Source organism: Homarus americanus, unplaced genomic scaffold (assembly GCF_018991925.1).
Source record: "Homarus americanus isolate GMGI-L3 unplaced genomic scaffold, GMGI_Hamer_2.0 scaffold55640, whole genome shotgun sequence".
Classification (NCBI taxonomy): Eukaryota; Metazoa; Arthropoda; class Malacostraca; order Decapoda; family Nephropidae; genus Homarus; species Homarus americanus.
In genome coordinates, this window is record NW_024713650.1 from 2,873,284 (window position 1) to 2,889,308 (window position 16,025).

The 16,025-nt window shown below is 45.9% G+C and overlaps 1 protein-coding gene across 6 annotated transcripts in view; it reads right to left on the reverse strand.

Annotated features, from left to right (window-relative positions):
* Positions 1-16,025, reverse strand: part of LOC121873418 (WD repeat-containing protein 47-like) — a 73,075-nt gene that overhangs the window by 41,439 nt on the left and 15,611 nt on the right. For all 6 annotated transcript variants that reach the window (XR_006090238.1, XM_042377004.1, XM_042376984.1 and 3 more), the window contains one exon: positions 15,472-15,574. Coding sequence is in view for 5 of the 6 variants with exons in the window: in XM_042377004.1 (XP_042232938.1) it covers positions 15,472-15,574 (103 nt within the window). In the remaining variant the exon portion in view is untranslated. The remainder of the gene's footprint in view (positions 1-15,471; positions 15,575-16,025) is intronic.

A 16,025-nucleotide genomic window follows, 5' to 3' on the forward strand; every position in this document is an offset into this window, starting at 1 on the left:
TGCGATCATTTCACCCACTGATGGCAAATTATAGAGCGGGAAACATATTTGTGCCACAGATAGATAGATACATATAGATAGATAGACAGATAGATAAATAAATAAATATAACTAGATAGCTAGATAGATAAATAAATAAATATAGACATATAGATAAATATAGATAGATAGATCGATAAATATAGATAGATAGATAGATAAATATATATATATATATATATAGATAGATAGATAGATAGATAAATATATATATATATATATATATATATATATAGATAGATAGATAGAGACACACCATTGTCTCATCCTCAAAACATATGTGTGCGTGTGTGTGTGTGTGTGTGGGGTGTGTGTGTGTGTGTGTGGGGTGTGTGTGTGTGGGGTGTGTGTGTGGGTGTGTGTGTGTGTTAAGACACATTCCACAGTGGACCACACTATCATCGACAGTGACACGCGGTTAGTGAGCGGCCAGCAGCCAGGTCGTGATTGGCTGGAGACCGTGACAGCATCATTAGTCCTGGAGTTGTTACGGCGTCTCTCTTGGTGACGGGAGGTAACACCAGCCAACCTAACCTAACCAAAACAAACCTATCCTAACCCTACCTAACCTAACCAAACCAAACCTACTCGGACCTAACCTAACCCGATTTAATGTAACCTTACCTAACCTCACGTAACCTAACCTGACCGTATGTTATTTAACCTAACCAACCTGACCTAATCTAATCTAAACCAACCTGACCTAACCTAATCTAAACTAACCTGACCTAATTGACTCTAACCTGACTTGGCAATGTAACCTAACCAACCTGACCTAATCTAACTTAGTCTAACCTGATCAAAAGTAACTTAGACCTGACCTAACATAACTTAACCTAATGACCATAGGTTAGTTTAAATAAGTTAGATACGACTGTGTTTGATTAGTTTTAACCAAGTTCACTTTGGTTAGGTTTAATTTGGCTACACTAGATTGGGTAAAAAATTGGTTAGGTTAAATTAGGGTATATTAAATTTGGTTGGATTTGGTTAGGTTACGTTAGGTCAGGTTAGGTCAGGCCAGATTTGATTGGTCAGCGTTGTCTTCTCTGGAAATGTGACGTCGGGGCTCCAGCCAATCAAAACCTGGATGACGGGCGCTCTCTAGCCTCATGCCCAGATGTGCACCCTATACCAAGTGATAACAGCTGCCGGGACGGAAGGATGGATGCACAGAAGGACGGATTGACTAAAGTACGTACGGAGGAACGGACGGAACCATGCATATACGGACGGATGGATGGAGGGTTCACAAGACGCCACGGAGGTCGAGAGAAGTTAACAGGTTCTCATTCCTGTGGTTGTGAACACCCTTTTAAGTCCACCACAATATACTCCGCCCTGACTCGTTCCCCTACTGAGTCCTTCCTGGTGAGTCACGGCTGAGTCATCACATGGTTACTCAGTGTACAGGTCATGATGTGGTTTTATGGCCGAGTCAGTGTAGAGGTCAGGTCATGGGGTGGTGAGTCAGTGCCCCAGGATAGGTCATGAGTGAGTGAGTCAGTCAGTGCCCAGGATAGGTCATGAGTGAGTGAGTCAGTCAGTGTAGAGGATAGGTCATGGGGTGGTGAGTGAGTCAGTACCCCAGGATAGGTCATGAGTGAGTGAGTCAGTCAGTCAGTGTAGAGGATAGGTCATAAGTGAATCAATGTTGAGTCTAAACAATGAACCCTTCTGCTGAGTCACATATGAGTCTTCTGGTGAGTCATGGTGTGAAGTCGTGAATATTCTTAAAAAATATATATAAAACTTGCTTTAATTATCTCACAATGACCATTTTTTTTGTTCATCATTCTGAAACACGCAAGTTCACCATGAATTGTATCAATAAACACTCTTGAAACTTTCCATCCACACCCACACCACATCCAGTCACCTGCACCACACTCATCCACACCCACATCCCACCCAACACCATACCCACACCACATCCACACCTACTGCAAGAATAAACTCCTCTGAAATCAATAAACATACCATTTATATTATCTACGCTTTAATACCCCATCCACCGCCCATACACCCAACCCACCCTATCCACACACCCAACCAACCCACCCTATCCACACACCCAACCAACCCACCCTATCCACACACCCAACCAACCCACCCTATCCACACACCCAACCAACCCACTCTGATAACATAACTATCTATTTCCTCTTCATAACTAACATCCATATGAGAAGGCCTGTACCCACCCCACCCACCCATAACCCACCCACCCACTCACACTGGTTGGAAAGTTGAATCTCACACTATAGCAAGAAATCTCTATTCCAATACGATTTTTCTGCCCCTCACTCAATACACTGCAGCTGAACCTTTAATAAAATATGTCCAGTGGATATTGAATCTATCGTAAGAATAGAAATGTCGATTCACCTGAAGTTTAAACACCCTCAGATAGTAGGTTCTTGTAGATGCAAAAAAAGGTACATTTATGTTAAGTGTGAAAGTTTAAATAGGGTATGGGTGAAATTTCCCTGGCCAGTGGGTGCGTGCAGAAAGTTCAAACTAGGGTATGGGTGTATAGGTTAAAAAAAAAGTTCAATAATGGCAATTGTAAAAGTTCCATGACGGTGAGTGCATGTTCAAAAAGTTTAAACTAAGGAACTCACAGTAGGCCAAAAAAAAAGTTCAATTACGTTACAGGTGAAAATCCAATTATTACAGCACGTATAAAGAGTTCCATGACGGTGGTTGAGTGGGTGCATGTTCAAAAGTTCAAAAATTAGGGTACTGTACGTGTGTAGAGTTCAACTTACGGAACTTGTGGAGGAAACCATGGCACCTCCACACACACACACAACAGCCCCAGCGAAGACTCTTGGGTAACCAGATTGGGGGAACACACTTACCTGGGGAGAAAGAATTACCTGTGTTACTAACATTAATTAAAACACACCTGAGAACATAAATATACAAAGGTTAGTAACATTTATTAGTGACGATGATTAACAGAAAGTAATAATAATAAAATACATCTCAGTACCAGAAGTGAGAAATGTCATTATTTGTTATGGTTTGCGATGGTTGTACAGGGAGAGTAAATTCCCAGGTGGTGATAGTATCGAAGATGTGTGTATGTGTGTCTGTGTGTGTGTGTGTGTGTCTGTGTGTGTGTGTGTGTGTCTGTGTGTGTGTGTGTGTGTGTTTTGACCTACTTAGGAGTCAAAGTGAACACCACCCCCTAAGGCGTCCTTCTGACATGACGTGGACCAAATTTCACTGCAATCAGTTCACTCATTCCTCAAAACAGGTGATTTACAAGAGAAGCAGAGTGACGACACACTCACCACAAAACACACAAAGATGTTAATTGTATGTATATTATGTATGCTGGATTATGTACTATGTATGTATATTATGTATGTGCTCCATTTATATTTATTCAGCCTAGCTAGCAGCGTGTGGCAATGTTATTACCATATCCCACACGCTTAATTAATGTGCCTGGCGACGTATGGAAGCTGCTAATGTATCACTTGCCATACGTCGTCTATGGTAGTTGACCAGGACCTTAGCTAGAGAGCAGTGCTATCCACCTCTGTGTACATACTCTTATCCAGTAAACCGAACCTACAAAACTATACAGGTGTTTGTGTTCTCTCCTGTATATAGAACTTATTACCCAGAACATCTAACATGGCGCAGTGCGTAGTTTTACTGGATTATTACGAGTGATTAGTGCAAGTTTGTGGAAAGCCGGCTGATGGATCCCCGCCTTGGGTCAACCCCGCGTCATCCCTCGAAGAATTTCGCAACTTTGAGCAGTGTCAGTGACAGTGATTTTCCGTGAAGTGTTTAGTGCATTGTGTGTTTCGTGCCATTCATGTGTGACCTTGTTCGAATGGATTTCCAAGGTATACGGCATGTTCTGGGCATTTGTGGGGTGTAGAGCTCAGCGCACCCTCCTCTGACCGTTTACAGAGAGCGACTGAGCTACTCCTATCTCCACCCCCCTCCCTCACAGCGCCGCCTCCACCCCCCCCTCACAGCTGGGGCGAGACTCTCTGCCTGCCTGAGACATACACACATACATGTACTAACACTTGCTGACCGCGCGGCTTCATTATATATATTTTATATATATAACCTACTTATCTGTGTATTTAATTAAATTTTTTGTCTGAAATCTTTTTGATACGACGGGCTGACCGGTCAACACTGATTTAAGACACAGTACACAGATAAAGTAGTTATGTCTCATGCCTTACGTAGCCGTGGACCCAGCGCCTGGATGAGTCAAGCGGATGATAGTCCCCCAGAGATGGATGACCAGGCTGACCATGACGGCCCAGCTCCCACAACATCGCGCAGCCCTTCACCTCAACATTCAGCGTTATCTCCAGAGATAATTGCCTTAATGAAGTTTATGAGAGATGAGAGACGCGAGGATGAAGCTCACAGACGTTTGGCGGATGAACACAGAAGGCAAGCAGAAGCAGAACGAGACCACCAACGGAGAATGGAAGACAGCGCACGGTTTGAAGCCTTGATATCTCGCCTCACTGTTAACCAAGCCCCTGGCTCTAACACTGCCTCGGTACTGAATGGTTCAGATACCTCATCCATGCTTCCTTCACGCCCCCCAGCCCCACCTAAAGCAGCAGCTCAAACACCGCCCATCTTGGAGCCTGATGTAAATTTCCAGACTTTTCGCGAATGGCGGCGGCGGTGGGCTGATTATGCTACAATGGTGGATCTCCAGAGTTTGTCACAGCCTAAACAACTCATCCAGCTGCGTATGTGCCTGTCCTTGGAAGTTCAGCGTGTCTTAGAACATACGTTGCAGGTACCCCCAACCTCTTCGCTGTCCGTAGAGGAGGTACTGGACGTTCTACAACGGCACACCAAAGGACAGCAGAATGAAGCTCTGCGCAGGAGGGAATTGTTTAGCTGCAGACAGATGGAGGGTGAGTCTTTTGACGCTTTTTATGTACGTCTTAAGAGAGCCTCGAAAGAGGTAGACATATGTTTAGGCCACCACCAGCAGTGCGAGGAGACCCAGTTGAAGCAGGTGATCCTGATGGGTGTTAAGGACGAGGAACTTGTCCAACGCCTCACCTCCCTCGACTCTTCCTCTTCTCTTCAGGATGTGTTGACGATATGTCGCTCCTATGAGGCTGCCAGGTGTGCCACCTCTGCCATCCGAGCTCCCCCTACAGCTGTACGCGCTGTTTCACGGTACAAGAAGGACAAGAAGTCTGCTCCTACGCCTTCGCCCACCACGTCCACGCCCGGTTCATTTTGCAACAACTGTGGTAAGCAGCACGGAACACAGGTATGTCCAGCTGCTCAGTCTACCTGCAACAGTTGTGACCGTAAGGGCCACTGGTCACTCACAGTACGGTGCCCAGCCAAACGCGTCCAGTGCAATGTGTGCAGCCGTCTGGGCCACTATGACAAGTGTTGCCCTTCCAACAAACCCAAGGAACAGCGTCAACGGAAGCTTCAGCGCCCTTCTACCAGAGAGGGCCGCCCACAGTCTCCCAATCAGAGGCACGACGACCCTGGACAACGCTGGAGCCATATTAGGAATGTGTGCTCCCCCCAGCGTCCCAGGACCAAAGTTCCCCAGTACATCAGTGTCATTGTGACCTACCGCAGTGTGTCATCCCGTCTCCAGATGTTGCCCGACACCGGCGCTGATGCTACAGTCATCGGTCCCCAGCATTTGCAATGCTTGGGGCTCTCTCCAAGTGATCTAGGACCGCCCCCCAAGGATCTCCGCTTTATGGCAGATGGTTCACAGATGACCCTGGCCCTGGGTTCACTCCAAGCACAAGTCACCTTTGGCAACAGGTCGTGTCAAGCCTGGATTGATGTGCATAACGGTGTCCCGACTCCTTTGCTGTCCTACAGACATTGTCAAGAGTTGGCCATCATCTCCCAGGACTTCCCCAAACCTATTCTTGAGGTAAGACACGCCAACAGGGTGCACGAAGGGAGCAGCAACTACCCTGCTGCCGCCCTACCCCTACCTCTTGCCAGTGACACCTCCCCTTCGGATGCTCGGAAGTACTTCCTGAAGGAATTCAGCGACGTTCTGGCGACCAAGTCCGCTCTGGAATCCAAGCCTCTCAAGAAGATGGTAGGTCCCCCCATGAGGATCCACCTGAGGGACGACGCGAAGCCCTTCGCTATTTACACCCCTCGACTGGTTCCCCTGGCCTTCCGCGAGGCGGTCAAAAACGAGCTGGACTCCATGGTCGCCCAAGAAATTATTGCACCAACCGGCGATGACCCGTCTCCATGGTGTCACCCGATGGTTGTCGTCGCAAAACCTAGAGGTGGTGTTCGGATCACCACTGACCTCTCCAAGCTCAACAGCCAGGTGTCTCGTCCTGCGCACCCTTCTCCCACGCCCTTTGCAGCTATACGCAGTGTGAACCCGAAGGCGCGCTTCTTCACGACGATGGACGCCCTGTGTGGATACTGGCAGATAGAGCTTGCCGAAGAAGACCGACCACTCACAACTTTCATCACCCCGCATGGACGTTACAGTTATTGCCGCGGCCCCATGGGATTCGCCGCTACAGGAGACGCTTTCTGTCTTCGAGGTGACATGGCTCTACAAGGTCTGGCAAACTGTGTGAAAGTGGTCGACGACATACTCGTGTACGACGAGGATTATATGGATCACCTCTGCCGTATCTACGAGGTACTCAACAGGTGCCGGAAGCACTGCATTACCCTAAATGCCGACAAGTTTGTTCTGGCCAGCTCTTCAGTTGACTTTTGTGGGTACACCCTCTCAGGGAATGGTATCGCAGCTGACCCGAAAAAGGTCCGCGCCATCACGGATTTTCCCACCCCTGCTAACCTGACCGACTTGAGGTCCTTCATCGGTCTCGTCAACCAGTTAGCAGAGTTTTCGTCGGACATCTCCGCAGCTGCTCAACCACTTCGCCCCCTGATGAGCCCCAAGAGGACATTCCTGTGGACCCCCGACCATGACAAGGCCTTCCAGCAAGTGAAACAGGCCCTGTCTCGTCCACCTGTCCTCGCCACGTTTGACCCAGCCTTGCCGACAGTTCTGCAGACAGATGCCTCACGCTTGTATGGCGTGGGATACGCCCTACGGCAGGATCATGGTGGAGGGCAGTTCCGGCTCGTCCAGTGTGGCTCGCGTTTCCTCTCTGACACTGAGACGCGCTACGCCACCATTGAGTTGGAGCTGTTGGCTGTGGTCTGGGCGACGTCCAAGTGCAGGTTTTACCTCATAGGCCTGCAACACTTTCACCTAGTGACCGACCATCGCCCGCTTGTCCCGATCCTCAACCACTACACGCTAGACGCCGTTGAGAACCCTCGCCTCCAGCGTCTGAAAGAGAAGCTCTCGGCGTACATCTTCACAGCAGTGTGGCGTGCTGGTAAGGAGCTCTGCATCCCTGATGCCTTATCCCGCTCTCCTGTCAGCCGCCCTACTCCAGAAGACCATGTGCTCGACGCCGACCTCGCTCTTTCCGTCAGGACTGTGGTCACTCTCCATGCCGTCCAATCCCTTCGTTCGGACCTGTCACCAGACGACGACAAGGCAATGGAGGACCTTCGAACAGCGGCCCGAGATGACCCTTCCTACGTCCGACTTGTCGAGTGTGTGAGGAATGGATTTCCTAGCAACCGCTACGATCTTCACAACACCCTGCTCCCGTATTGGAAACTCCGCGATGAACTTTACTGCGACGGAGACCTTGTTCTGTACGGAGCACGTGTAGTTGTCCCTGCTGCATTACGTCCCCACGCCTTGGCTCGCCTTCACGACAGCCACCGTGGAGCTGAGGCCACCAAACGACGTGCACGACAGACTGTGTTCTGGCCCGGCATCAACTCCGACATCTCCAATGTTGTCCGTGCGTGTGAGCCCTGCCAAGCATTACAACCCAGCCAGCAGCAGGAACCCTTCATGAGTGACGACAACCCCACCCACCCCTTTGAGTCTGTGTCGGCCGACTTTTTCTGTGTGTCAGGAAAGTCCTTCCTTGTTATCGTCGACCGTCTCTCTGGTTGGCTGGTTGTCATCAAGTGCGGTAATGACACGACGTCTGCCGCCACCATCAGTGTCTCACTACTTCCGCAGATGGGCAAATTTTGGTAATGCCTGCGAACCCACGGAGGGCCTCTGTGTCTGGCTGCCGGGACTTTGCCGCGGTTCTCTAATCGATGGGGAGTCCGGCATGTGTTGTCGGTCGCCCCATTGGCCTCAGTCCAACGTACACGCTTGAGGCTGCTGTCAAACTTGGAAGCACTCATTCTTAAGGTGGCCCCTTCTGGGCTGACTGCAGGCCTTCGACTGGCGTCTTTGAACCCGCGAACACACCCAACTACACCGACGCCCCCTGCCCAGGGTTTTGTGGCGGATCGCCTCATTCTTGTGTCCCTGCTCACCCTCAACTTTCTCCAAGGAGTGGCAGCAGGCCAAGACAGAGGATTGTGATCGCCGAGTCACTGAACGTTCAGGACGCTGTCGCTCAGCTACAGCATCACGCCTGCTCCCTCCCCAGGCTGAGTGTCGGCACCTGTCCGGTGGTTCAGACCTGACCTCCCCTACGTTGGGGACAAAGTGAAAGTAGTCATGGGTCTCGCAGGTCACGGGACTACCAGGTGCGGTTACCTTATGGTCGGTGTGGTGGAGGAACCGCCGCTTCCCGGCCTGTAATGCTCTTCTGCTGGCCCCGCCACCAGTTAAGTCCCATACCCTTCTCAGTGATGTCCTCGACGCTCAGAACGGATCCAGGAAAAGGTCCTTCAAGACTTTGCTATGACAGATAGGGGGGAGGGAGGTGTATGTATGCTTATGTGTATGACGTGTACTATGTATGTATATTATGTATGTGCTCCATTTATATTTATTCAGTTTAGCTAGTAGCGTAGGGCACAAGCTATTACCATATCCCACACGCTTAATTAATGTGCTCAAGAATGCATGAAGCTGCTAATGTATCACTTCTATATACCGCCGTCTATGGTAGCGACCAGGACCTAGCTAGGAGCAGGTGCTATCCACCCTGTGTAATATTACCTTATCCAGTAAACCGAACCTACAAAACTATACAGGTGTGCAAAACAGAGTGTACACACTCACCACAAAACACACAAAGATGTTAATGATGAAGGTTATATTAATGATGATAATAATGATGATGGTGTTGACTTTGATAGTTAAAATGATGATGGTAGTAAGAACGATTGCAATGGTAGGTGAGAGAGAGATGGCAGTGACCTTATAGAGGTCAGGTGTCAGGGCCATACACCCCCTTACCAAGCGTCTTCCTGCTCTCTCTCTCTCTAATACCTACTATATATATTTTCTCTCCCTACACCTTTCTCTTTCTCTCTCCGTATCATCTATATAACCTCTCTCTCTCTCTCCCTCCAAAACCCTTTAAAGTACGAGCACTATTATTGCCAAACCACACCACTAGAATATAAAAGTCATCCCCAAAAACAATAACAGAAAACCACTCAATAACAAACCCAACCTCACGATAAGTTTGAAGAAGCTCATCTGTTCAAGCACTATCAAGGTTATCACCCTAAGAACGACCAAAATCTTAAAAAAACATCTATTTGTTTTCCTTTTTTTTACACCATGTTTGAACACACAACATGTAGCCAATGACAGGGCCAAGGAGAGCCACGACAAGATCCCATGGGATAAGAGAAGATTGACCTGGGGATAAAATACCAACTGCCAGATGGAATTTCGGGGTGTTCAGCAGCAGGCAGGGGACGACTCAAGACAGGTAGTCGACGGAGTTTTTTGAGGAGAGGCCTTTACTCTGCTGGGAATTGGTAGGTGGTGGTGGTAGGTGGGTGGTGGAAGTAGGAGTGATAGGTGGTGGTACTGTAGTGTTGGTAGGTGGTAGTACTGTAGTAATGGTGGTAGTAATAGTGGTAAGTGATAATAGTGGTGGTAGCTGGTGGTGAAGATGACCAAACTCAACTCAACTACTCTAAATTTCATTAAACACAACCCACTACCACTATCAAACACCGCTATTACCACCAACACCACTATAAATCATACCTATGGTTAGGGGGGGAGAGGGGGCACGGATTGAGAAGGGAGGAGGAAGGGATGGGAAGGGGAGGAGGATGGGAAGGGGAGGAGGGATGGGAAGGGGAGGAGGATGGGAAGGAGGAAGGGAGGTGCAAGGGAGGGGGGAGGAGGAAGGGTGGAAGGGGGAGGGGGGAGGAGGAAAGGAGGGGGAGGTGGAAGGGGGTGGGGAAGGAGGGAGGGGGAAGGGGGAGGGGAGGAAGGGGAGGGGGGAGGAAGGAGGGGGATGGGGAGGGGGGGATGAGGAGGGGGGATGAGGAGGGGGAGGGGAGGAAGGGGATGGGCAGAAGGGGAGGGGGAGAAGGGAGGAGGAGGCAGCAGGGTTGGTAGGGGGTAAGCTCAACTCAGGGGCGTCGCCTTCCCTCTCGGCATGAGGTCAGGCGACGCCCGCACGCCCGTACGCCCACACACCAGGTCTTACTGCGCACTGGCTCACACGCCCATTAAATTGACACTGAATAATGTTAAAAAAACACCCTCGAGTTAGGTGAACTGCGTATATGATAAGATGAATCATTGGGTTATAATCTGTATGAGGCAACACACCTGGAGGCTCTGGCCACACCTAATTTGTCCCTTTAAATACCTTGTTTTTCATTATCATTATTGTCAAAAATACATAAATATACACATAATATACATAAGTAACAATTATATGTAAAAGATATGGGGTTTTATTTCTACGATGATATTTAGTTCTCATTTGTTTTAGGGAGAAATCCTCACTGGACGGAACGCAGTGTGGTCGATGCACCTCGTCTTATATAACAGCCGCCCTGTGACATGTGGTCATGTGTACCCCACGTCAACACAACCTTCACCCTACGCTATAAAGGTGGTATGACTGCCTTGTGTTTGATCGGGGTGGTGTGGTTGGGGTGAGGCAAGGGTTCTTAAATTAAGTTTCCTTCGTGCCTCGAGACGATGGGACGTAATTAAATGACCAACTTACGCTACAACATAAAAAAAAACATGCCCAAAATAGCATAAAAATTGCATCTTGATTGTCCTAATTAGCCACATTCATATACCTGTACCACCTGACCTTGTGAGTGAAAATAGATTAAGGATAGCCAAATTGGTCTGTATACCCAATTTATACAACCTAAACAGCCAAATTAAACTGTGTACCAGAATTATGCAACCAAATTGGGTTAATGATAGCCAAATTAGACTGTCGACTTCATTTATAAAACCAAAACAGCCAAATGAAACTGTATGCCCAATACTAACGACCAAAATATATTAGAGAGCCAAATTAAACAATATCTCAACTATACACAAAAAAATTAACCTTATCTGTGTAACCAAAATATATTAAACACAGCCAAATTAGACAGTTTACATTATCCAAAGAACCAAACTGGGCTAAAGTAGGCCTTTGTTTACTGTAGCCAAGCGTTGGTATCGGCGGTGGTGAATCAGCGAGGCAGGTGTGTCCCCCGCCGTCGATAATGGACATGCAAATGGTCTGCCCTGCCTTGTTAGTTTTAACCCTTTAAAGTCTTCCCTGATAAAATCGTAACTCAAGGACACACACACCACAGGAAGGAGAAGAGTGAGAGAGAGAGAGAAAATGGATAAATTTTACGGTAGACTTTGATAAATGGGTAGAAAACAGACACTTTTCACAATAACTGAACTAAACAGATTTTATAAATTTTCTCCTCTCATAATACAACCTTGCAATTTTTTCCCCAAATAAACATAATTCCCCATAACACAAGTCACTTTTCGCCCAAAAATTCCACCCCCCCCCCCCAATTTTTTTTTCAAGAACATGTCACTTTTTTCCCTAAGTGACAAATTTACTTCCTTACCCCCCCCCTTCCCTGCTCCACCCACACTTCCTGCTCCATTACTCACCCTCCCTCCCTCTCTCCTCCCATACATTCTCCTACATTACTTGCTTGGCCTCTTCCTCCTCCTCCTCCTCCTGCACCACACACTTTCTCCTACACTACTCACCCTCTCACCCCTCCCTCCTTCTCCCATACATTACTCACTTTTCCTCTTCCTACTCCTCCACCACCTACACTTTCTCCTACATTACTTGGGGTTAATCTTCAGATGAGGACTAGGAGGACTAATTTTCGGGTAATCCATTAAGGCTACATGAATGGTACGGTTATAAAAACAAATTAGTGTCATAGGATCATATTCAATGTACGGTACTTATCAGAGTATAATGCTGTATTTTACATATCTCTGTGAGGAAAGGCTATGTACTCACATGAACAGTTGTACACAAGGCAAAGTTCAGCATCGTCGTGTGATTACTGATGTACCGTACCCCTCTCGCTTTGTACAATGTGACGTGAATCTTAATGGGGACAGATTATGTTTGCAGTTGAAGCTGAATGCTGTACTATGATCATTTCTGTTCTTATTACACTTGAGAAAATGTTATATGTTTAGTACAGTATCTAAGTAAGAACAGGTTGTAGAGTTAGTTACGTATCTCTATACAACACAGGAACACACCCTGGACAAGACTATACCAATTTCTACACCCTCAGTATTTAATTCTCATTACTGTCAAAGTGCACAATAATTACACGAAATTACAACCAAAATTAATAATTATTATGGACCAGCAAGAACGTAAGGAGGATGACGCACCGCCCTGGTATCCCGGCACAACGAGCTAACCGGTGTGAGGTGTCCCCCCCCCCCCCACCCTACAGTGACACTCCTGATAGATACTTGCCTGTGTTCCCTCCACTTGTTTAGGGCTTATAAGAGGAAGTGGTGTGATGAGAGATGTAGCTTATATGTGATCAATGTTGAGGCTTGTAAGAGGGATGAGGGGGGGTGAGGTCATAGTGTAATACCTGTACTGTGTCTATGATGCTTTGAAAAACATTTAAGTGAAAAATTTATGTATAAAGAATTAAAATATGATCATGATAATATTTTACTGTAGCCATCTAAGGAGCACACATTATCTATAATACTCAAGTGATGTGTGGATGACTTGCTAAGCTCAACACACTGGTCTTGGAATCTTGACCTTGTACCTGTCACAACCAATACTGATAGCCTTCCAGGGGTCTACTGTACACTCCCAGTTGCTCACAACACTTGGAAGTCAGAACCCAAAAAATATAAACAATACATCAAGACACACTTCATCCAGACCCCCAGACTTGGTACTGAAGAAAGGTGGGACAGGAAGATGGATGAATATTGCTCAAGGGAGATACAATGGTATAATTAAATACTAACCAACTACATGCAAGGAGAAAATGCAATAACCATAGAATTAAAAGAATCAGTACATACAAATACAGTCCCCAGGTTGGACCTATGCACAGTAAAAAAATGCAGGTGTTTTAATATAAATATCAGAGCTGACCTGTATGTAGTCAAGAACTAGGACTAGTTACCACAAGGTAGCCACTGAAGGCAAGTAAATCAACTGCAGTGCCACAGGGGGCAATAACTCTTTAACATTAACAATAGAAAGTGTTGAATATCAAACTGGTCAGAGGTCTTGTTGCAGTATGTCCACACACCAAGTCTGCTTAAAATCCAACTGATGGATGGATGTAAGCACTGGTGGAAAAAATATAATCTCAAGTCCCCCACCTGGACAAACAAGGGAAAACAAACCTCTGTAGACTTAAACATATACACTATATATAGTAGTCAAGAATCAGAACTGGTAACCTAAAAAAAAGGAGACAAAAGCTGCACCTCAGTATCACCGGCCACATAGGCGTACCAACGCACACATACACACAGCCCTGACTTGACCAGAATCAAATTGAGTAGACAAGCCGATGAAGATGGACATATAGGTTGATGCGCTTCCTCTGGAGGAAATGTGGATAAATGAGGTGAGCCTAACATGGTGTGTGGACTGGGTGTGTCCCAGCTAACGCCCTCTGCCTTCTTGTCTTCTTCGTACATGGGGTACCCAAGCTACCATCTCATCTCTTATCTACATGTGAATAAATTATAATTACAGAGAGACTTCAGAAAGAATGCCCATGAAACTTCACTTGAAAGTGTGAGCAAATGCAAGCACCTAAACATGCATCACAGGTGTATGCAGGCATAGTCAATAAACCTACCCATCTATCTATCCATACTGTATATATATATATCGATAAACAAGCACACTCTGTATGCCTCTCTGCCTAAAACTTTGCTGGCCTATTGTCTGCTTGTGACTTATTTGGCCAACAATTAATTATAAATGTCTTGGGTCAGTCACACTTCACATTTATCAGGCCATGCATTACAAAATACAACAAGCATTAAGTAAACATGTTACAGAGACAACATAAAGATGTCACAGTTCCATCAATTAACAGTTACGAACAGTTTATAATGGCTGTTGAGCACTATGTGGAAATTCAGGTACACCTCTCATTATAAATATGCCAGCTGTTCATTTGATGGACTCTAAGGTTATGTCATTCTCCACAGCTACAGTAAATAGCAACAAATATCTCTCACCAGGTCGTGTGTGAAGGGTGGTTAGTGGCAATGTGAATATACTGTACACGTCATCAACAAAACTTAAGAATGGGAAAAGCTACAATATTCATACTTGGCGCACGCACACACACACACACACACACATATCACAACAACCCCTAAAGCTGCATTGTTTTTGGGTCAAACAGTGAAAGGCTAAGGTCAGAACCCTATAGAAGGCACCACCCAGCATGAGTCAACACCTCCCTCAAGTGAAGTCTAGTTCTCCTTGTATTACTGTAATACCTGTATACTGAACAAGCCTCCTACTCCACACCTACACCATCCAAACGAACCCTAAACCTCTCTGACCTGTGCTTTTGACGAGGGCGTGATAAGTCATTACTGTAGTCTTTATAAATGACTACACTCTCGGTATGTTGTTATAGGTCATCGTCACTTTGTAAATAAATGAACCCGTACTATTTCACTAATAACTATCTTACAGTTTTTCTAATATGGGCCTTCAAAATAAGAAATGACTAAAATACGCAAAGAATCTCAGACGTCACTCGGAGATGAACCAAAGCAAACAATAGGAGATTTTACACAATTTAACATTAACATAAAAAGGCAGAATCAAGGTAGAAGTCATCCCTAGTTCAGACTACAGTACTAACAAGGATTATAAAATCGAGTACTGTACTGAAGAAAAAAAATACAAAGTAAATTTCCGACTGCTGAACTTACGCCACGAAAGAAAAATGTAACTTTGCACAACTTTAAATAAACTGAAAAGAGAGAAAGGAAGGAATAATAAGCTAACAAGAACAGCTACACGCAGACGTAACCAATAATAACCAAACAAGAGATAATGGATATTAAAGAGAAATGAATAATAAGATCAAATGAAACACCATATAACCAATATTTACCTTTACAGAGTCGTAGGGCTGGAGGTACGGCGGTGGTTGTGCTGACGGGTTGATGGTATCGTTGGGAGCTCCTAGTGACGGGGGAACCACTCCTGGCATCATCCTGTTAAATTAAAAGAAGAGAATGGTTGACTTAGTAACTTAAAACAGAAGAAACCATTTAGCACAATAACCCAAATGGCATAGTACAATAATTAGGTCTCACAAGTTTAATAAGGATGATGGTTGGTGCAACAAATTAAAAAACAAAAATAAAGACACTAAAGAGTAAGGTAGATGGTGCTATTATATGAGTCTACAGTAATATTTAATGACCAAAAATAAGAAAATATATTGTAGGAGACACTTAAAAAAGATCTTGATTCAATTGATTTTGTTTTATATAGATACGGTACAGTAAACAAAAAATAAAAAATACAGTTGCCTCTTCTGCTGCTCCATAAACCCCAAGATTCAGAGTTGTGAATCCGAAGCATTTATGAGGGATATAATCCATCAATGTCTACTGCTTCGGGTTCACTAGTCTAAATCTCGGGGTTCGTGGAGCAGCAAGA